Source organism: Primulina eburnea, chromosome 1, assembly GCF_022965805.1.
Source record: "Primulina eburnea isolate SZY01 chromosome 1, ASM2296580v1, whole genome shotgun sequence".
Taxonomy (NCBI): Eukaryota; Viridiplantae; Streptophyta; class Magnoliopsida; order Lamiales; family Gesneriaceae; genus Primulina; species Primulina eburnea.
Genome location: NC_133101.1, coordinates 28,950,925 through 28,973,737, shown reverse-complemented (window position 1 = coordinate 28,973,737; position 22,813 = coordinate 28,950,925). Strand labels below are relative to the sequence as shown.

Genomic DNA, 22,813 nt, shown 5'->3' with positions numbered 1-22,813 from the left:
AAAGAGAACACACACTCTCTTAATACAGGAGAACAAAACACCTCGCAAATATTACAGAACTAAGCACTCAAATGTTTATAAGATGATAGAAAACTCGAATAAGGGATGATTTCATAATGAAAGGGGGAGCTATATTTATAAAGTCTCTTGTCCATGTGAAAACGTTTATAAAAACACGTCTTTCGTCATCTATCCGAAATAGCAACCACCACATTTTTTTTTAATTCACAAATTAAGCCTACTTGTCTGCTGCATTTATTGTGTTGGCATTGTGTTTGCCAACTTTTTGTTCTTCCGACAAGCTTTACACTTGCATTTCACCCCTTTTCTTTGTAAAAGCAGCAAAGATCCAACAAATCCTATAAGTCCCGAAAATTTGAAAGTCCAGGTGAACCACATGTATGCAAGTTATTAAATTTCTTTGGTATTTTATTAATTTGTTGTAAAGAATTAAATGCATGTTTATTTCATTAATTTGTGTTTTAATTAATACTTTATTTAAAGTTTCATGCATTAGGATTTTAAGTTGCATTTCGCTCTCGAACGAGGAACGGAGACCGAAGAATTATCAGGAAAATTATTTTAATTATATGTTTAATTTTTATTAATCAATGTTGAGTGTTTTTAAGTGTAGTTTCCAAAAGTGGGCCTTATTGGGTATTTTTACCCGCATGATTTTATTTTTATCCGGTACGCAAATTTTATCGTATAGGGGGACTTTCTGAAGGTTCGGTCAATAATTTTAAAAGCTTACCTAAACGAAATATTTTTCGGGAGTGTGTTTGGGCTTGATGGGCCTATTTTTAATCCTAGTGGGATCAAAAGTCTTTTTAAGCTTTTAAATGATCATTGGTGGCCCATTAGATTTTATTATATTATCTAATTAACACCTAATCACCCGCTAAACCTAAACCTAAACTTCATCAGCCGACACCCCTTCCCGAACCACTCTTTTCTCTCGGTTTCAGCACCCTTTCATCAGCAAGGCTTCGGCCACATCTTTTTCTTGCAAGATTAATCTCTCTGGCTCTTCCTCGGTACTCGTTCTTCGACATTCCTGCGTAGAATTCTTCAAGGAAAATTTGTATCTTCCACTTTCTCTTCATACACACCATTATATGTTGGATTTATTGGATGTGTTCGAAATTTTAAAGATCTTGCATGCGGTTGTGTTTTTGGTTTAAAACTTGTCATAAATCTTGCATGGTGTTGTTTATTACTCACGTTTTCTGGAATGGTGCAAGGGGCTGCTATTTTGTTGATGCTAAGGGGCTGTTCAGGAGAGCATGCTAGAGTTGTGAGGCTGGTGTAAGGTTTGGGTGAGTTAGGGAGAGGGCTGAGAGGTGTAGGGGCGAAGGAGGCTCGTCTTTTTTGGACTAGAGTGAGGAAGGGAGGGGCTCGGCCAAAGGAGAACCAAACCAGGTCATGGTGAGGTCCAGCAGGGTCCAAACCGCAGCTTTGGAAAGGTCCTTCATGGTTGGGTTCGGCTAGGTGGAAGTCGAGGGTTGGTAGGGTCGATCTTTGAGCTTGTAGAGGATAGGGTGATCAATCGAGGAAGGAGGGCTGTAGCCGTGGGTTGCATGGTCTAGGAAGAAGTTCCTAGACTAGTTCTTGATCTTAAGGTGTCGAGATAGTGGCTGGACAAGTCAGCGTTTAGACAAAAATCAATAAGATTATGGTTCGGTGCATGGAGAGTTGTGGGAGTTCAGTGTGCCTAAACTTTGGCAGTTTTTTGTGGCTGTTTACGTGGGTCTTCGAGGGCTGGAAGGAGTGGTTTAGGCGTTGTAGGAGGTGTTTTAAGTATGGTAAAAGTTTGGGAAAATTTTGGTTAAGTTTCGAGTTTATCCGGGTTAAAACCGGGACTCCCTTCCAAGTTTTAAAACGAATCGGTTAAGTTATGAAATGAGCTCGATTTTATGTCTACGAATAATTATAAATATTATTTGGGATATTTTAAGGACTTTGGTGAGCTTCGGGTTAAATTTAGAGGTTCAGGGGTAAAACGGTAAATTTTGGGTTTCCCTGTGGCAAATTGACATTTTGCACCCGGGGTGAGATTTTGTTCCTCCCAGTGCCCTGAGCACAAGTTTTACTATATTTTAAATGTTTTTGCATAATGATCACTATTTTTAAGATTTTATGAAAATATACGTTGTCTGCTTGGATTTAAAGAAAATTGCACATGTGCATGATTTTTATAAGTGATGAAAATGATGATGTTCTGGATGATGTGAATTAGTTGTAGCTATTGAAGTATATGTAAATGCATAAGATGTATAAGTAAATGATGATGATGAGGCCTAGGCACAGTGGATGGGTAAGTCCTGTCACTGATGTCCGACAGCCGCCGGGTACCGCAGTTCTATGTATGATGGATCCATTGTAAATGATGATGTACGATAGTCACCTCTAATGAACTGAATTCACCAATGATGAATGATAAATGACGAATGCTGAATGATGATTAACGAGGAGCTGTTTTGACACATCTAATTTTACACGACACATTTATGTTACGCTTTTAAATTTCGTGAAAGGTATGTTTAGTGTGTTATTTTTCACTGCTGTGTGTCATGTATATGTACTTTTTATTTATGTTACAGGTTTTTTGAGTCTTTAGACTCACTAAGCATGTGTGATGTACGTGAGTTCCATGTCGAGGGGACTGGAGGTGCTGAACTCTGAGTCGGTAGACCTGGTGGGCGACACAACCTGAGGACCTCATGTTTTCCCGCAGATTTATGATAATATGTTATCGAGAGGATATGAGTATTTTTATGCGTTGTTGTTATCACTGTTGAATGTTAGGATTTTTACTCGTTTTTGCTCCGTTATATTTTTATTCGTAATTACTTATGATTATTTTTAAATGATAATTTTTTTAGGAATGCATGCATGCAATTTACTTAAATGCTTATTTTAAAAATTTGAACTTTAAAAAAAATTATTTCCGCACTTTTAAAACGATAGATGCAACAGTTGGTATCAGAGCAAGGTTCCTGTATATGGTTGTGCCACCGTCTGCTTTTGCAGCTCGGTTTTGAAGCCTCAGTGTGTAAGTTTAAAGGTTTTAATTTTTTTGAAAGTTTTATGATATTACCTGCATGTTTACATGATATACGTTTACAGTGTATGTTTATCTGGCGTTATGTTTTGAGATTAGATGCTTTACAAATTTTATGCGCGTTACGACATGAAATGAGAAATTATATGATTTTCATGCATGTTGTCTTTGTGATGGAATAGGACATGAATAAGAATTTTGCTATTGAGCATTAGGAAGATTGGAAATGATTTGTCTATATTGATTTTTCGTTAGTAAGTACTGATTTTCTACTCTTTGGTCACAAGTTAGTCATGAAGATTATGAGTGCTTTTGGGAATTGTAAATTTTCTAAGAAATTACTGATGGTTTGTGGTTATTAGTTGAGTTAATTTTTAGGATTTCATGTAAGGAATAATGATTCAAAGACTACGAAGATCTTTGGAAGTATAAAAACGTATAATTTATTTAGGATGCATGCTCTTCCTAGTTGTATTTAAGGATTGAATTTCATGAATTGAGAATTTTAAGGACCTCATCGTGATAACCAATAATTTGAGGACTTAAGTTCATAAATAAAATTCTAAGGGACTATTTTCGAATTTACCAAAAATTGGGATTAAATTTTGAGTTTCGAGAATTTTAAGGTTTAATGAGGCTAAGTCGAAAATTTTATGGGAACAAAAATGCTAATTTCGAAGAGTTGTGGGGCCAAAATATAATTTCGATAATTTAAGGGCGAAATTGCAAATTCTTAAATTTTTAATATTAAATTCGAACTTTTGAGGAACACTTGGGTTAAATCAGTAATTTTTCGAGGTTATGAGAATTTATTTTAGGTCTAATAAGTTTAAAATTATTGAACTTTATGTTACGAGAAACCTATAAAATGGAATTAGGAACGCCAACAACTTATGGGTAATTGTGGAATTTTCGAAATTAAGGACAAATTGGATAATTTTTTTGAGGAAATTAAGATTTAATGTTGGAAATGATAAGAAATTTGGGGACTAGTTTAGCAGTAAGAATCGAATAGTTTAAATGATAAGAATTTTTGGTGATTTTGGTTTGAAGGGATATCAAAAACCTTGAAACAATTGGGTTATAATGTTATAAGGAATAGTAATCGAGGGCATTGTAGGATGATTCAATATTGAGCTTGAAAATCTAAGTGTAAATTGATCTATTCTGTGAAAAATTAAGAATTTAGAGTGAAGTTGATCGGTTAGCAAGTTATAATAGTAGACATTGAGTTAACAAATTTTTGGGAATTTAAGTTTGATGTGTGATAAGTTTTAGTCACGATCTTAACAGTCAGGACTATAACTTTGTTGGGCTTTTATTTTTCTAGAAAGTTGGGTATTATTGGGGGTTAGGTTACTTGATAGACGCATGTAAGAATCGAGGTAGACACATTGTGTTGAGGAATTTTTGTAAGTCATTAAGAAACTTGAGGATAAGTGGTTATGTGTGTTGGAATTATATTATCTAATAATATTTGGGTTGCATAAGCTTGAGTTTTAATATTATGAAATAGGTGTTCGTACGGAAAATTTTGGGTGAAATAAAAACAAAAGGGAATTAGTGGTATTCAACATAGGTTACCAGCGAACGAATATTAAGATTTTTACTCAGTAAGAAATCTAAAATCTTGATGTGGGAATTCTAGAATTCTATGGGCTACAAGTAAAGTTGATTTATTAGAGTTAGTCCAACATTAACATGGGATAGCTTAGTAAGTTTTATACGCTAGAATTAATTAAGCACGGAGGATACGTAAGAATGCAACATTCGTTTCAATGAAGAAAGTCCAAGGTCTTAGGCCTCAAATTTATTGTAATTGGGACTTGAAGGACTTTAAAATATAGGTAGAGATCGATATTGTACAATTGGGTTTTATGGATTAACGCTACTCGAATTATAAGATTTGCAACAATTTGATATTTGGGATGTACTTGTAAATAGTTAAGTTACGTAATTTTGCTGCCGTAAGGTAAAAAAATTTGATTTAAGGATCTTAGGGTAATATTATTATGTGGTTGAGATAAGGCTTGATTTTTAAGTGTATTACCGGATATATGAGCGATCAGTGAATTTTGGTGCTAAGCTTTCTTAAGTCGAACTGCATAAATGCTAATGTAATTGGTCGATGAAAATTATGGGTATAATATAAGAAAAGTAAGGTGCGATAAGTTTGGACATCCGTTTCAAATATGAGAAATTGCGAGAAAGTCAGGAAGTCGAGGACATAGAAAAAATAGAACCAGGTCACCATAAGTTGTTTTAAGTTGTGATTCCAAAACGAGGATTTCAGTAGGCAAAATAATTAGGATTAAGGAGAAATAAGGACAATTTAACACTTATTTTATAAGAGTAGCGCAGCGGAAACGTGGAATATTGGGATACTATAATTAAGAGTATACACTTTTGTTTATGGAGGATAAGCGGATTTCGGGACGAAATTTAATTTAAGGAGGATAGATAGAAGGTTCACGTGAACCACATGCATGCAAGTTATTAAATTTCTTTGGAATTTTATTAATTTGTTTTAAAGTATTAAATACATGTTTATTTCATTAATTTGTGTTTTAATTAATAGTTTATTTAAAGTTTTATGCATTAGGATTTTAAGTTGCATTTCAAGCTCAAACGAGGAACGGAGACCGGGATATTATCAGGAAAATTATTTTAATTACATGTTTAATTTTTATTAATCAATATGGAGTGTTTTTAAGTGTATTTTTCAAAATTGGGCTTTATTGGATATTTTTACCTGCATGAATTTTTTTTATCCTGTACGCAAATTTTATTCTATCGGGGGACTTTTTGAAGGTTCGGTCAATAATTTTAAAAACGTAACTAAAAGAAATATTTTTCAGGAGTGTGTTTGGGCTTAGTGGGCTCAAAACTCTATTTAAGCTTAGTTGGCTCAAAAACTCTTTTCAGCTTTTAAATGATAATTGTTGGTCCATTAGGGTTTATTATATGATTTAATTAATACCTAATCACCCACTAAACCAAAATATAAACTTCATCAGTCGACACCCATTCCCCAATTTCTCTCGGTTTCAGCACCCTTTCAGCAGCAAGGCTTCGGCAACATCTTTTTTTTGCAAGAAAAATCTATCTGACGCTTCCCCGACACTCGTTCTTCGACATTCTTGCATAGAATTCATCAAAGCACGTTTGTATCTTCCACTTTCTCTTTATACATGCCATTATATGCTGGATTTATTGTGTGTTCAAAAGTTTAAAGATCTTGCATGCGGTAGTGTTTTTGGTTTAAAACTTGTCATAAATCTTGCATGGTGTTGTTTATTACTCACGTTTTTTGGAATGGTGCAAGGGGCTGCTGTTTTGTGGATTCTAAGCGTCTGTTCAAGAGAGCAAGCTGGAGTCGTGAGCATGGTGTAAGGTTTGGGTGTGTTAGGGAGAGGGCTGAGAGGTGTAGGGGCGAAGGGGGCTCATATTTGGTGGTCTAGAGTGAGGAAGGGAGGGGCTCGGCCAAAGGGGAACCAAACCAGGTCATGGTGAGCTCCAGAAGGGTCCAAACCTCAGCCTTGAAGAGGTCCTTCATGGTTGGGTTCGGCTAGGTGGAATTCGAGAGTGGTTATGGTCGATCTTTGATCTTGTAGAGGATAGGGTGATCAACCGAGGAAGGAGGGCTGTAGCCATGGGTTGCATGGTATATGAAGAAGTTCCTAGACTCGGTCTTGATCTTAAGGTGTCAATATAGTGGCTGGACAAGTTGGCGTTTAGACAAAAAATCAATAAGATTACGGTTTGGTGCATGGAGACTCGTGGGAGTTCAATGTGCCTAAACTTCGGCAGATTTTTGGGGCTGTTTTTGTGGGTCTTTGAGTGCTGTAAGGAGTGGTTTAGGTGCTGTCGGAGTTATTTTAAGTATGGTAAGAGTTTGGGAAAATTTTGGTTAAGTTTCGAGTTTATTCGGGTTAAAACTGGGACTCCGGTCCAAGTTTTAAAACGAATCGGTTAAGTTATGAAATGGGCTCTATTTTACGTCTAGGAATGATTATAAATATGTTTTGGGATATTTTAAAGAGTTTGGTAAACTTGGGTCAATTTTAGAGGTCCAAGGGTAAAAGGTTAATTTTGGATTTCCTAGGGGTAAAATGGTCATTTTTGATCTGGGGTGAGATTTTGGTTCTGGCAACGCCTTGATGACAAATTTTACTATATTTTAAATGTTTATGCATCATGATCACATTTTATAGATTTTATGAAAATATACGTTGCCTTCATGGATTTAAAGAAAATTGCATATGTGCATGATTGTTATAAGTGATGAAAATGATGATGTTTTGAATGATTTGAATTAGTTGTTGCTATTGAAGTGTATGTAAATGCATATGACGTATATGTAAATGATGATGATGACGCCTAGGCACAGTGTATGGATAATCCTGTCACTGATGTGCAACAGCCGCCGGGTACCGCGGTTCTATCTATGTATGATGGATCCATCGTAAATGGTGATGTACGATAGTCACCTCTTATAAACTGAAATCACCAATGATGAGTGATTAATGATGAATGATGATTAACGATGAGCTGTTTTGACACATCATGATTTTACACGACGCGTTTATGTTACGCTTTTAAAGTTCATGAAAGATATGTTTAGTGTGTTATTTTTCACTGCTGTGTGCCATGTGTATTTACTTGTTATTAATGGTACATGTCTGTTGAGTCTTTATACTCACTAGGCATGTGTGATGCAGGTGAGTTCGATGTCGAGGGGAGTGGAGGTGTTGAACTCTGAGTCGGCAGACCTGGTGGGCTTATGTTGAATGTTAGGATTTTTATACGTTGTTGTTTTCACTGTTGGATGTTAGGATTTTTACTCGTTTTTGCTCCGTTAATTTTTTATTGGTAATTGCTTATGATTATATTTAAATGATATTTTTTTAGTAGGACCGCATGCATGAAATTGATTTAAATTCTTATTTTAAAAATGTGAGCTTTAAGCAAAAAAATATATTTCTGCACTTTTAAAACGGTAGACGCTACAAATCCCCTCTCTGATCATGACAAAAAATAATACGAGAAACTCCAAGTTGGAAAATAGTAGAATCGGTTGTTGAAGAAAAATCTAAGTACTATTTGTGACAAGAAATCGCACTCCCACCCGAGCTTATCATTGTCATGAGTTCACCAGCAAAAGTTGTGCCAGACCAACCCCGCCTTAAGCTTGGCCATCTCGAGCTCACCACCAGCTATAGCGTGAGACCACCCCCGCCAGAGACTCAGTACGTAGAAGCAGAAGACCATTCATGTAACGCCCCAGATTTGATGAATGTCCTCACTGTATCAAGACGAGTCTTTCCCGCGTGCTTATGTCCTCACTCACACGCACCCTAGGAAACTTCCCAGGGGTCACCCATCCAAAAATTGCCCCAAGTCAAGAACGCCTAACTTTGGAGTTCTTATGTGATGTGCTACCGAAAAGAAGATTCACCTTCTTGATATGAGTAATACCAATCAAATCTTTTAAGCCCTCTTCAACTGTACGGTCCATTACATTGAAAAGTCTTGGAATCCCTCTCCTTCCGGTGTAAGAAAGGTTCATTCATGTTCCCTCCACCTAGAAGTCTGCCAAGAGCCGCTCATTGCCCGTGCAAACTCATGGCACCGGCGATCACCCCCCGCCCTCTTCGGCCCCGGGCCTCACATGCTGTAAGGTCCAGGAATTTAATTCTCGTAACCTAAGTGCATGTAGTCAATAATTTTTTTAAAAAATATGTGCTTATTTACTTTATGCATTTTATGCATAATTCATGCTTGATAGAATTTAATTATGAACTTTTAAAAGTTCATGCATTAGGGTTTCTAAACGCATTACATGCTCGAACAAAGAACGGAGACCGGAGAATTTTCAGGAAAATTATTTTATTTCACAAGTTATTTTTATAAATTACTTTAAAGCATTTTTTTATTGAAATTTTCAAAAAGGGGAATTGTTGGATATTTTACCCGCATAATTTTTAATTTTTAATGGTATGCAAATTTTATCGAATCGGATGATTTTTAATGGTTCGGCTATTATGTTAAAAATCTTTCCAACACGAAATATTTTTCAGGAGCGTGTTTGGATTTAATGGACCTAATTTTAAGCTTGTTAGGCTTAAATAAAAATTTTAAACATTAATTAACCAATAATGGCCCATTAGTCAAATTTTTTACCATTTAAATATTACTTGATTTCTCCTTAACCTAAACCTAATTACTCCTCATAGCCAAAACCTCCCCGCAGTAGCAGAACCTCTCGTTTTCATCAATTATAGCTAGAGGCCCCGTCGGTTTTCCACTTGTTCTTGCAAAGGATTTTCCTCCGGTCTTCATCTCGGGTCCCTCGTGTGTGTGTACATCATTTAAGGCACGTTTTGCACCATTTTTCTGCATCATAACCGTGTACTTTACTGATGATGTTATTCATGCATAAAACGTTTCGATCTAAACATATCCATGTAAGATCTTATCGGTTTTTCAGTGTGCTTCGCTTCTTTGGGCGTGACTCACGTTTTTTTATGATATGTGTGTAAGGGGCTACTGCTTAAGTGGTCAAGGGTCTGGAAAGTCCATGGTTGTAGGGTTTTAGGTTCTTGTGTGCACAGATGGTTCAGGTTTTTGTTGATGAAGTATGAGAGTCGATCGGGAGCAAGGGTGTGTGTGTGGGTTCGATCTTCGCTCCTGGTACACCAGCTGTGCGAGGGCTTTCTACAGCCCTGGACCAGACCCTGCTGGGTCTGAGATGTGGTCTGCAAGGGTTCGAACCATGCTGGAGGTGGCGGATCAAGCGATCGAGCCACATCGGGTAGGGTAGTCGCGATAGGAGCTTCATGTGGTTGCTGGGTTCTTAGCGAGTCGGCCGCATGCATGGGTTTGGTGGCTCGGTCCAGGGGAGTTCCTTGGTGTCTGGTATAGGTCAACCGTAGGTGGGTTCACGACTGGAACGACAGGTACAGCTGGAGGCGTGAGTTTTTGAAGGAATGTGTGCATGAGGTGGCTAAATAGGATAGGACCGAGAATGATTGGCAAAGTTTTGGTTCCCAACCGAGAGCTTTGGGCTGGAATATTAGAGTTTAGGATCTTTTAGTAGTTTTAAGGTATGGTAAAAAGTTGAGAAATTTTCGGGCGAGTTTCGAGTCGATTCGGGTTAAAATCGGGACTTCGGTCTAAGTTTTAAAACGGATGGATTAAATTTGAATTGGGGCTCGAGTTTATGTCTAGGAATGCATCTAAAATGTTTTGGGATATTTTAAGGAGTTCGGTAAGCTTCGGATAATTTTTGAGTTTCTAGGGGCAAAATGGTCATTTTGCACCCAGGGTGAGATTTTGGTCTTGGCAGCGCCCTGAGCACAAATTCATGATATTTTTAATGTTCATGCATCATGTTTATGATCTTTACGCAATTATGATAAATACGGTGCATGCTTGGTTTAAATGAAAAATTATGTATATGCATGCTTTTATTAAGTGATGATGAATATGATGACATGTTTTGAAGGAAGTGATTTAGTTGTGATTAACAAGATGACACGATGACATGATGACATGTAAGGCGCGGGCTCAGTGGGCGGGTAATGCCGTCGCTGATGACCCTCGCCCCCGGGTACCGCGGTTATACGCAGATGGATCCATCGACTGACATGATGACACGATGATACGAAAGTCACAGCTAATGAACGGAATTCAAATTAAGATTTTAACACGTACATGATGATACGATGATACATGCTATTACCATGTTTTGACAGGTCACAGTTACGCATACGATATGATAACATGATGAGACATGTTTTGACACGTTACGATTTTTTTACGACACGCTTATGTTCATATTTTTAAGCTCATGAAATGTATTTTGATTATGCTATTTTTCACTGTTGTGTGCTACGTATATGTACTTGTTATTACTGGTGCGCGTGTGTTGAGTCTTTAAACTTACTAAGCGTGTGTAATGCCGGTGAGCATGTTGAGGAGACAGGAGGTGCTGAACTCTGAGTAGGCAGCCCTGGTGCGGTGACATAACCCGAGGATCGCGCGTTTTTCCACATTTCGAGTGATGGTTTTTGGAGAAGAGTTAAACATTTTATTTACTTTGAGGATTTTCATGATTTTTACCCATTTACGTTTACGTCGATGTTGATTATTTTTAACTACGATATTTTCATTGATAAATAAAAATGATAATTTTAAATGTTAACTTTTAAAATGAGAGCTAAAAAAAAAATAGTTCCGCATTTTAAAATGAGTAGACGTTACAGTTGGTATAAGAGCAAGGGTCCTGTAGAGGGTTATACCACCGCCAGCTTCTGCCGCTCAGTCTTCAAAGCCTCAAGTCTGCAAGCTTTACGATTTTACTGTTTAAAATGATTTATTGTTATCGCCTGCATGATTTCATGATTTATGCATTATGATGAATTACTGATTATGTTTAACTGTTTTACGATTTAAAGTTCATTAATTTCAAAACTAGATTAATTGCATGATGGGTTACGTGTTGATTGGACTGTATTCAGATATGCCTCCCAGACGTGAGCCTAGGATGGTCAGTGTGGACGATATTCTAGAGGGTGGCAGGAGTCCCCCACCACCACCGCCAGGGGACCCAGCTACCCGAGTTTTAGATGATATGGTCAGACTTTTGGAGCAGGTGCAACAGGCTCCTAGACATCAGACCGACATCTTTCAGCAGTTCCGTAGGCTCAACCCGAAGGAGTTCGGGGGTACTACTAATCCGTTTGTTACAGAGGGATGGATCAGGTCATTGGAGTTTGATTTTGATTATCTGGGTGTGAAGGATGGCGATCGGGCCAGGTGTGCCATCTATATGCTGAGGGATGATGCGTCGCTGTGGTGGGAGGGAGACGCACATGCTGTGGATGTGGCTACTCTTACATGGGCCAGATTCAGGGTGATGTTTTTCGGGAAGTATTTCCCAGCTGACGTCAGGGGCCGCCTGACGAGAGAGTTTATGAGTCTCAGGCAGACAGATTTATCAGTGGCGGAGTTCATCCGCAAGTTCGACAGGGGCTGCCACTTTGTGCCCATGATAGCAGGGGATGCCGCCCAGAAGCTGAGGCATTTCCTGGATGGACTGAGACCCACCCTCCGTCGTGACGTAATGCTGATGAGGCCGGCGAGTTATGATGAGGCCACTGCTTGCGCTTTTCAGGCAGAGCAAGCACTGCGAGACATAGATTTTGAGATGCAGCGGAAGCGACATCAGACCCAGTCCAGTGCACAGCCACATAAGAAGCAGTTTTCAGGGCCATCTAGACAACAGGGGAAACAGAAGCCCCAGGGACAGCAGAGGGGGTCAGGACAGCAGAGACCACCCCAGGCACCAGGGGCTCCTAGGCAGGAAGGGGGACCACCATGCCCACAGTGCGACAAATATCAATACGACAAATGCATGTGAGGCACCTATAGGTGTTTCATATGCAAACAGGAGGGGCACAAGGCTACAGATTGCCCTCGGAACAAGGGTCCCACCACCGACAGGGCATATGTGATACATGCCGAGGAGGCTGAGGCGGAGCCCGACTCTACATTGACCACTGGTAACTTTTACGATTAAGTTTAATTGTTTATAATTCGTAATTTCCTGCATTTGTTTTATCAGTATGCGATTTGTCTATTGGGATTGTTAACATAGAAAGAATTAGGATGCATGTTCTACCTAGTTTGGGATCAGTTTCGAACTTATGCAATTTTGAGGAGTAATTTGATGATAATTTTTCGAAATTTCGTTGATTATGGGGTTAAATTCGAATATGAGATTAAGTTCTTGTTGCAGTTTTCGAGAATTTGAAGGGGCATGGTGCCATTTTCGAACTTTGGGATTGAAAATTAGGTTAAGTTAGTGATTTTCGAGGGTTTTGGGTTAATTACCGATAAATAATTATTAAATTCAACAGTATTAGATTTGATGGTATGATTTGTTGCAGGGTGGCTATATATTGCAGGTGTAGCCACACATGCATTGATAGACTCAGGGGCTGCACATTCGTTTATATCCGAATCTTTCGTGAAGCGACTAGGGATCATGCCAGTAGCGATGGATTCAGGATTCAGGGTATCAATTCCATCGGGAGATCAGATGTTCACGTCCCGAATAGTGTGAGGATTGGAGATCAGATTTCAGTAGAAGGCAGTATGGGCAGATCAGATAGTACTACCGCTGCCAGAGTTTGATATCATACTGGGCATGGACTGGCTCTCTTCTCATGGAGCAGTCTTAGATTTTCGTCAGAGGTCGGTGTCCGTCAGACCTCCCAGCGGGAAGCCGTTTGTATTTGAGGCAGCTAGACATCAACAGTTCCCGCACGTCATTTCTTGCTTGTGTGCGAGGAAGCTCATTAAGAGAGGCTGCCAGACATTTTTAGCCAGCATTGTATCAGTGACAGAGCCAGTCAGTCAGAGTCTAGAGGACGTAGATGTGGTCAGCGAATTCTCCAGCGTGTTCCCTGACAACGTTGCAGGCATCCCACCAGACAGAGAGGTGGAATTCTCTATTGAACTCATGCCCGATACAGTGCCAATATCTAAGGCACCCTACCGATTAGCGCCTGCAGAGATGAAAGAGCTTAAAGATCAGGTCCAGGACCTACTGGATAAGGGTTTTATTCGCCTTAGTTTTTACCCATGGGGCGCGCCAGTGCTATTTGTTAAGAAGAATGATGGCAGCATGCGTCTAGGCATTGACTACCGAGAGCTGAACAGGGTTACAGTGAAGAATAAGTATCCATTACCTAGGATCAAAGACTTATTTGATCAGTTTCAAGGAGCCTCGGTGTTCTCCAAGATAGATCTTCGATTCGGATACCACCAGCTGAAGGTGAGTGTTACTACTTAAATAATAATTCACCCAAGTGTAGGTTGTCTGCAAGTAATATATTTCGTAAGTACGAGATCGATCCACAGAGAGGTTATTTTGAGTTTAAATTTATTAATTTATAGATTACCAAATGCAAGACTGAAGTTTACAAATTATAAATATTGTCAAGGCTTGAGGATTTATTCTTGGTTTATGTAATATTGTTTAACTAAAAGTGAAACAAAAGAAACTACCATAAATAATGGTTCCAAGAAAATTAAACACACACATAATCTAATATAGTTCCCACTATAGAAAATACCGAATTAACCGATATTTTATATATGGTACCTATGATTATAATTATAACTATATAAATAAATAATTGCATAAATTAAATGTTAAATTAAATCATTATATTTCATTTAGAACAACCGGCAGAGCCACGCTATTGCCTAAATGAAATATATTGATTTAATAAGTTAGCTGCGGTAAAGTAAAAGTTAGTTGCAATAAAGTAAATGTTAGTTGCGGAAAAGTAAAAGTTAGTTGCAAGAAAGTAAATGTTAGATGCGAAAAATAAAAGTTAGTTGCGAAAAAGTAAATGTTAGATTGTTAGATGTTAGTATTAAGTCATAATATTTCATTTAGAACAACCGGCAGAGCCACGCTATCGCCTAAATGAAATATTATGATATTATTATATAAATATACATATATATATATATATCTATATATATATATAATAATAAGTGATGAAATATTTATTGTATCAAAATTAAACAACAAATCAAGATAACCACTTTAATGGTATCAAGCATTTGATGTAAATTGATAACAACAAATAATTCATTTTTATACCTACAATAAAAATAAGTTAGCTAAATGAAAAGAGATAAAGAAATAATATACAAAATATAAACAATCTTACTTCACCAAGAATGCATCCTCTTCACCTTGACATAATAGATTTAGCTTGCCATGAACTTACTTTTGATCAACACTAAAATATCACTCATAGTTGAGAAAATGAAAGAAAATATATTTAAACTTAGAACTTTGATACACACTCACACTATATTTTACAATGAGATAGAATGATTCTCAAGCTAGCACAAGGCCTCTATTTATAGGCCAAATGAGAGAAAGAGTCAAAAATTCTATTAATGCCATGTAGTTGTAATAGTATTCTTTGTCTCCTCAACTCCAATTCCATGTCCCTTCTTTCAATGCCTTGTTCCACGACTTTTCTCACCACTTTGACTCTGATTAAGGCCACAAACATGTGGGAAATTTTGTGTAGATGAGTTTGGCCACTTGATTCACCTCATTTGGATAAATATTAAAATAGTTATGAATTTTTTACTAAATGATGGTCATAGTAAAAGTAAATGTGTCCTCCTTTTGATCTTTGCACAATTTGATCATCTTAATGAGCTTTTTAGGCAATCATGTCTTCTGCAAAGTTGTAAATAACTTCTCAAGGATTCCAACCATGTTTGAGTCACCTCCATTTGAATTTTCTAGCTTAAGTTATCATTATTTTACCAACACGTAAAAAACCTGAAAATAAAACAAATTTAGTAAGACATTTAAATATAAACAAACAATACTAAAATAACATAATTTATAATTTTAATGAAACTTAAAATTTTAAAATACAGGTTTTAACATATAATAAATTATTAATTTTAAGTTTCATCACACCTCCACACTATCTTATTACTAGTCCCTTAGTAATAAAATTTATCGGAAAGTCACAACCTAGATTCTTTATTCCTTTTATATATTCAAATACAAACATATTCATTAAAAACAAAATCATATACCGATTTATATATATATATATATTCGTTTAATATAATAATATATAATTAGATGTGTTTTTATTCTTATTTTCACATAATATATAAAGTAACAATATATATATAATTTTTAAATTTCTAAAAAAATTTATAATAATATAGTCAAAAAGATAATTCACACCACCCACCATAACATGTATAATATCAAGAATATTATTGTAAAAGCCTCAACTCCATATAATCTTTCAGGTCAAAATGTTTACGGAATAGCTAGTTTTCACTCATGGAGTTGGAATGAATATTAACTCTCATCGAAAAAGGCCAAGTATTAAAGCAGACAATTAATTAAACTAATATTGAAAACAAAATAGGAAAATTTACAAAGAATAAAATCCCCTTTTTTTCTTTTTTCTTTTTTCTTTTTTTCTTTTTTTTTGTTATTGTTTTTTTTTTTTTTTAAATAACGTGACTGCAAAATTTTACAATAACATAAAATTTTCTATCCAAACATTCTACCATAAATATATATATATGTATATATATAAACATTTATATAACGGATACATCCGATTTCCTTTGGAACTTATCTAGCACAAACAAATCTTCTTCTTTTTTTTTTTTTTTTTTTTTTTTTTTGAGAACATTGATTGATGTTTTTAGAACACATTGATAGTACATCAATCAAATCTAAAAAAAATTTACACTGAATAAAGTATTTTGCAGTCCGTTATTTATTTACTTCTTTTTTTTTTCAATAAATATTTTTTTTTTAGGGGATTTATATTCTTGTAATAAACCATTTTTTAATAATCAATAAAAGTTTATTAATTGTTTTCTCATTTCTCACCACTCACTCACAAAAGATGTGTGAGTATATATTATACTTTTACAAAAGAATTCTTTCAATTATACATGTTAACAACCATACAAACCATATCTTTTAACTATATTCTCATAAAAATTTTAGAAATTATTTTATTTGAAAACACACACAATTATATACATATATGTAAATAAATAAACACATCTATTATATATTTTATATTAATTGGTCAAAATATATATGTATATAAATTGGTACATATGAAAACTAATTTTTCTTGTAGTCTGTAATTTGAATATAATGAATATTAAAATCTAGTGTATTGCGATTTTCCGATAATTATTAACTAATGTGTCTCAGGTGCATTTTACTGACACCTTACTCGACATTGAACTAAAAAGTATTATTATTATTACTACATATTTTTATTTTTTATATAATAAAAAAAACTAAGAAGAGAAGAAGAAATTATTCATACCTTAAAAAAAAAACATTAAAAACATACCGTTGAATCGCAAGTTTAGCATCACATGAATTTTCTTTTCTTACTCTTGGATGTTGGCCAATTAAGTTGAGATAAGAATGGATCTGGTTCATGACTAAATCCTTGCAGTAAATCAATAAGTTCACCTTCACTTGTAGCAGAAACTAACATCCTTCGCGAAGCTAATGAAATAAATCCCTGTTCCACAACATCATCAAGAAACGATAACAGTTTATCATAATAATTGTTAACATTTAACAAACCAATTGGCTTATTGTGGATATTTAATTGTGCCCAACAAACAGTATGAAATATTTCTTCCAAAGTACCGAAACCTCCTGGCAGAGCAATGAAAGCATCTGAATGTTCAATCATTTGAGTAATTCGTTCATACATGTTGTCCACTTGCATTTCTTCTCCTATTGTTGGTCCTGTAAGATTGGCTAAAGTAATCGGAATAATGCCTAAGACTTCACTTCCACCTGCATGCGCAGCTTTTGCAACTTTTCCCATGAGGCCAACTTCACCACCACCATATACCAAATGAATCTTTCTTTTAGCAAGTGTTATTCCAAGCTTTTCTGCTACATCTTCATAAATTGAATCTTTTCCTGCACTAGATCCACAAAATACACAAATATTTTTGATTTTACTTACCGTGGACGTTGACATGTTGAGAAATATGTTTTCTGTAATTGTTAGATCACAGCATATGAATTTATAAACGTAACATGCCAAAAGTCAATATTTGAACAGGAAATTATTATTATTAAAAGAAAATAAAAATGACAAAATTAAAACAAATATATACAGCGTAGTTGTGATTGTGGCTCACATCTTCCTCTGATTTTACGTTCAGTAACGGCTTCAACGCCTTCTATGAGTCGAGGATATGCTTCCCATCCAATTTTCTTATAAATTGGCAAACAGGGTCTTTTAACGTCAGATTCCCAAGACGAAATTGTGTATATTTTTACTTATCTAAATAGATATGCGTTACTACAGTAGGATCTTTGTAAGGCTGATTCCACCGTCCATATTGATATTCCTCCTGTTGAAATTGCCACCATAGTTTAAGAAGTTCATTTTGCACGTACCCACTAGAATGCGTATCAAGAACCTCTAGAAAATTATCCAAAGGCTCTTTACTCAGACCATTCTTAATGAATAAAATTTTATCTTCTCTATTCATTGATGTCATTCCAACATTTTTGCAATTTCCTTTACAAGTCCACCTTGCACATTTATGACATCCACCTATACGTTTAGCTCTTCGCTTTTTGGCATATGTGCTTTTACCAAATCCTGGCATATGTCTTATTATTAATTCACTTGCTTCCCCAACCAATCGGACTTTTGCTTCAATTATCAAACGGATATCATCCGGTATGCCATATAACATCATCAACCTTAGCCGCTCACATCTAGCTTTATAAATTTTTTTCAACGCATTATCAGGTAAACAAGCAAAATATTTACGAAGATTCATAATACACACATCCATATTATTATTATTATATATATTTCAATTATTTTGGGAAAACTGAAGAAACCGACTTAAACAGTCACGGAGTACCGTTATCCGCCACTTAACCGGGAAATGAACTAGAATCTGCAAAACAAAATGAAAATATCAAACAGCTATTGTGGATCATATAAAGGCATAAACTCATCATTAAGAATTTCATTTTCTATAAAAGGCTTAAGTCTTTGCCCATTAACTTTAAACACGTCATTATTTTTAGGATTTTCAATATCAACAGCACCATGAGGATAAACAAATTTGACTATAAATGGTCCTGACCATCTCGATCTTAGTTTACCTGGAAATAAATGCAAACGAGAATTATAAAGCAAAACTTTTTGTCCAATTTCAAATGACTTTCTCATAATATTTTTATCATGAAAGGCTTTAGTTTTATCTTTATAAATCTTTGAATTTTCATATGCATCATTTCTTAATTCTTCAAGTTCATTTATTTGCAATTTTCTTAATTTAGATGCATCATCTAAATTAGTATTAAATGCTTTAATTGCCCAATAAGCTTTATGTTCTAGTTCAACCGGTAAATGACAATGCTTACCAAAAACTAACCTATATGGTGACATCCCTAATGATGTTTTAAATGCAGTTCTATATGCCCATAATGCATCAGTTAATCTTAAAGACCAATCTTTTCGATTTGGATTAACTGTTTTTTCTAAAATTTGTTTTATTTCTCTATTTGCTAGTTCAACTTGACCATTACTTTGAGGATGATATGGGGTAGAAACTTTATGTGTAATGCCATATTTTCTTAACAAAGAAGAAAATGATTTATTTATAAAATGACTTCCCCCATCACTAATTATTGCTCTAGGTATTCCAAATCGACTAAAAATATTTTCTTTTAAAAATTTTATAACAACTTTATGATCATTAGTTCTACATGCAATCGCTTCAATCCATTTTGAAACATAATCAACAGCGACTAAAATGTACTTATATCCAAAAGATAATGGAAATGGACCCATAAAATCTATCCCCCAACTATCAAATATTTCAATAATTATGATTGGATTTAAAGGCATCATGTTTCGTTTTGAAATTGATCCCATCTTCTGACAATTTTCACAAGATTTGCAAAATAAATGCGTATCTTTGAATAAAGACGGCCAATAAAATCCACATTGTAAGATTTTTGTAGCTGTTTTATTGGATGAAAAATGACCTCCACATGCTTCAGAATGACAAAATTTAATAACATTACTTATTTCATTGTCGGGTATGCATCGTCGAAAAATTTGGTCAGGACAATACTTAAATAAGTAAGGATCATCCCAATAAAATTTTTTAACTTCTATCAAGAATTTATTCTTATCCTGTGAATTCCAATGAGAAGGCATTTTATTTGTCACAAGAAAATTTACAATATTAGCAAACCATGGCATAATAGTAGCATAAAACAACTGATCATCTGGAAAATTTTCATTTATTGGTATTTCATTATGAGATGATTCAGTCATTATTCTAGATAAATGATCGGCTACAACATTTTCTTTTCCTTTTTTATCTTTAATTATAATATCAAATTCTTGTAACAATAAAATCCACCGTATTAATCTTGGCTTAGCATCTTGTTTATTTGATAAATATTTTATGGCAGAATGATCGGTGTAAACAATAGTAGTAGAACCAATTAAATAAGATCGAAACTTATCTAATGCAAATACTACTGAAAGTAATTCTTTTTCAGTAGTTGAATAATTTATTTGGGCACTATTTAAGGTTCTACTAGCATAATAGATTGCATAAGGTTTTCCTTCTTTTCTTTGTCCTAACACAGCTCCTATAGCATAATCACTTGCATCACACATTAATTCAAATGGTAAAGACCAATCTGGAGGTTGTAAAATAGGTGATGTAATTAAAAGATTAATTATTTTTTTAAAAGAATTTTCACATTTTTGAGTCCATTCGAATTGTGTATCTTTTGTTAAAAGATTTGAAATTGGTTTAGATATTATGCTGAAATTTTTTATAAACCTTCTATAAAATCCTGCATGACCCAAGAATGATCGAACTTCTTTGACCGTTTTTGGTGATGTTAAATTAGAAATAACATCAACTTTGGCTTTATCAACTTCAATTCCTTTTTCAGATATCACATGTCCTAAGACAATCCCAGATTTAACCATATAATGACATTTTTCCCAATTTAAAACAAGATTTTTTTCTTCACATCTTTTTAATACTTTTTCTAGATTTTTAAGACAATTTTCAAATGAGTTTCCAAAAACAGTTATATCATCCATAAAAACTTCTACATATTCTTCAATCATATCACTGAAAATACTTAGCATGCATCTTTGAAAAGTAGCCGGAGCATTGCATAAACCAAATGGCATTCTTTTAAATGCAAAAGTTCCGAAAGGACAAGTAAAAGTAGTTTTTTCTTGATCTTCTAATGATATAGGTATTTGATAATACCCCGAATACCCATCAAGAAAACAGTAATAAGAATTTCCTGCTACTTTTTCTAAAATTTGATCTAAAAATGGTAGTGGGAAATGATCTTTTCTAGTTGCATCATTTAATTTTCTATAATCAATACACATACGCCAACTAGATGGAATCCTAGTTTGTAATAACTCTCCTTTTTCATTTTTTATAACAGTGATGCCTGACTTTTTAGGTACTACTTGTGTTGGACTTACCCATTTACTATCTGAGATTGGATAGATAATTCCAGCGTCTAATAGTTTTAATACTTCATTCTTAACAACTTCTTTCATATGTGGATTTAACCTTCTTTGCGGTTGTTGATACGTTTTAGCATTTTCTTCCAAGTGAATTTTATGTGTACAAATTAAAGGATTCATACCTTTTATATCTTTCAAAGTCCATCCAATTGCATTTTTATATTTTTTAAGTAATTGAATTAAATCTTCTTCTTGATTTGGTAGAAGAGTGGAAGAAATTACAACAGGAAATGTTTTATTTTGACCAAGAAATACATATTTCAATTCTAATGGTAAAGCTTTTAATTCAAGTTTTATATTATCATCTTCTTTAAAATTATTTTCAGACTCCAAACTTTCTACTGAAAAAACTTCACATTGTTGATTTAAGTTTTCTTCTTGTATATTTTCTTCCACAATTGTTTGAATTTCATTATCATCTTCATTTTCATTTTCATTAATACTTGGTTGTTTACATAAATTAAACACATTAAGTTCTAGAGTCATATTTCCAAAAGACAATTTCATTATTCCATTTCGACAATTAATTAAAGCATTTGAAGTTGCTAGAAATGGTCGTCCCAATATTACTGGAATTTCATTATGTACTTCTATTGGTTGTGTATCCAAAACAATAAAATCTACTGGATATATGAATTTATCAACTTGAACCAACACATCTTCTACAATACCTCTAGGTATTTTGATTGACCTATCCGCCAGTAAAAGAGTAACAGAAGTGGGTTTTAATTCCCCTAAATTAAGTTTTTCATAAACTGAATAAGGAAGTAAATTCACACTTGCTCCCAAATCCAACAAAGCTTTTTTAATTTTATTTTCTCCAATAATACATGAAATTGTTGGACAACCAGGATCTTTATATTTTAAACTAGAATTGTTTTGAAGAATAGAACTTACTTGTTCAGCCAAGAATGCTTTCTTCTTCACATGCAATTTTCTCTTCACAGTACATAAGTCTTTTAAAAATTTTGCATAGGAAGGTACTTGTTTAATAGCATCTAATAATGGAATATTTATCTTTACTTGTTTAAAAACTTCATAGATATCAGAATCACTTTTTTGTTTTTTATAATTTGTTAATGCATGAGGAAATGGTGGAGGTTTATTTGAGTCATTTACTATTTTAGATGATTTATCATTCACCATATTATTCTTAGAATTTAAGGTATCATCATTCTCAAAAGTATCAAGATTATCATCCTTACTCTTTGATTTTAAATGATCATTGTTTTCATTAATATATGGATCATTAACTATTTTACCACTTCTAAGGCTAATAACAGATTTTATTTGATCAATTTTTTCATTTTTTAATTCTTGATTTTGATTTTTAGGATTAGGTTGAGGTTGAGATGGAAATTTTCCTTTTTCATGAATATTAAGTGCAGATGCAAATTTCGCAAGAGTTTCTTTCAAATCATTCATAGATTGACTGTTTTGAATATTGATAGACTCTTGCTTTTGGATAAATGCATGAATTACATCTTCAAAGTTTTTTCTTGGAGGTGTAACATAAGGAATATAACCTTGATGATTTTGGTTATTTTGAAAATATTGTTGTGACGGTTGTGCA

General features: G+C 34.5%; 2 protein-coding genes across 2 annotated transcripts; one reads left to right on the top strand and one right to left on the bottom strand.

Moving 5' to 3' along the window:
- Positions 1-11,555: 11,555 nt before the first annotated feature.
- On the top strand, positions 11,556-13,193 carry LOC140806586 (uncharacterized). Its single transcript, XM_073163150.1, has 3 exons — positions 11,556-12,410; positions 12,519-12,630; positions 13,018-13,193. Exons 1-3 carry the CDS (start codon positions 11,556-11,558, stop codon positions 13,191-13,193), a joined length of 1,143 nt encoding a protein of 380 aa, XP_073019251.1.
- Positions 13,194-17,016: 3,823 nt separating this feature from the next.
- Positions 17,017-19,751, bottom strand: LOC140829692 (cytokinin riboside 5'-monophosphate phosphoribohydrolase LOG3-like). Its single transcript, XM_073193001.1, has one exon. It carries the CDS (start codon positions 17,668-17,670, stop codon positions 17,041-17,043), a length of 630 nt encoding a protein of 209 aa, XP_073049102.1. The 5' UTR covers positions 17,671-19,751; the 3' UTR covers positions 17,017-17,040.
- Between the last annotated feature and the right edge of the window lie 3,062 nt (positions 19,752-22,813).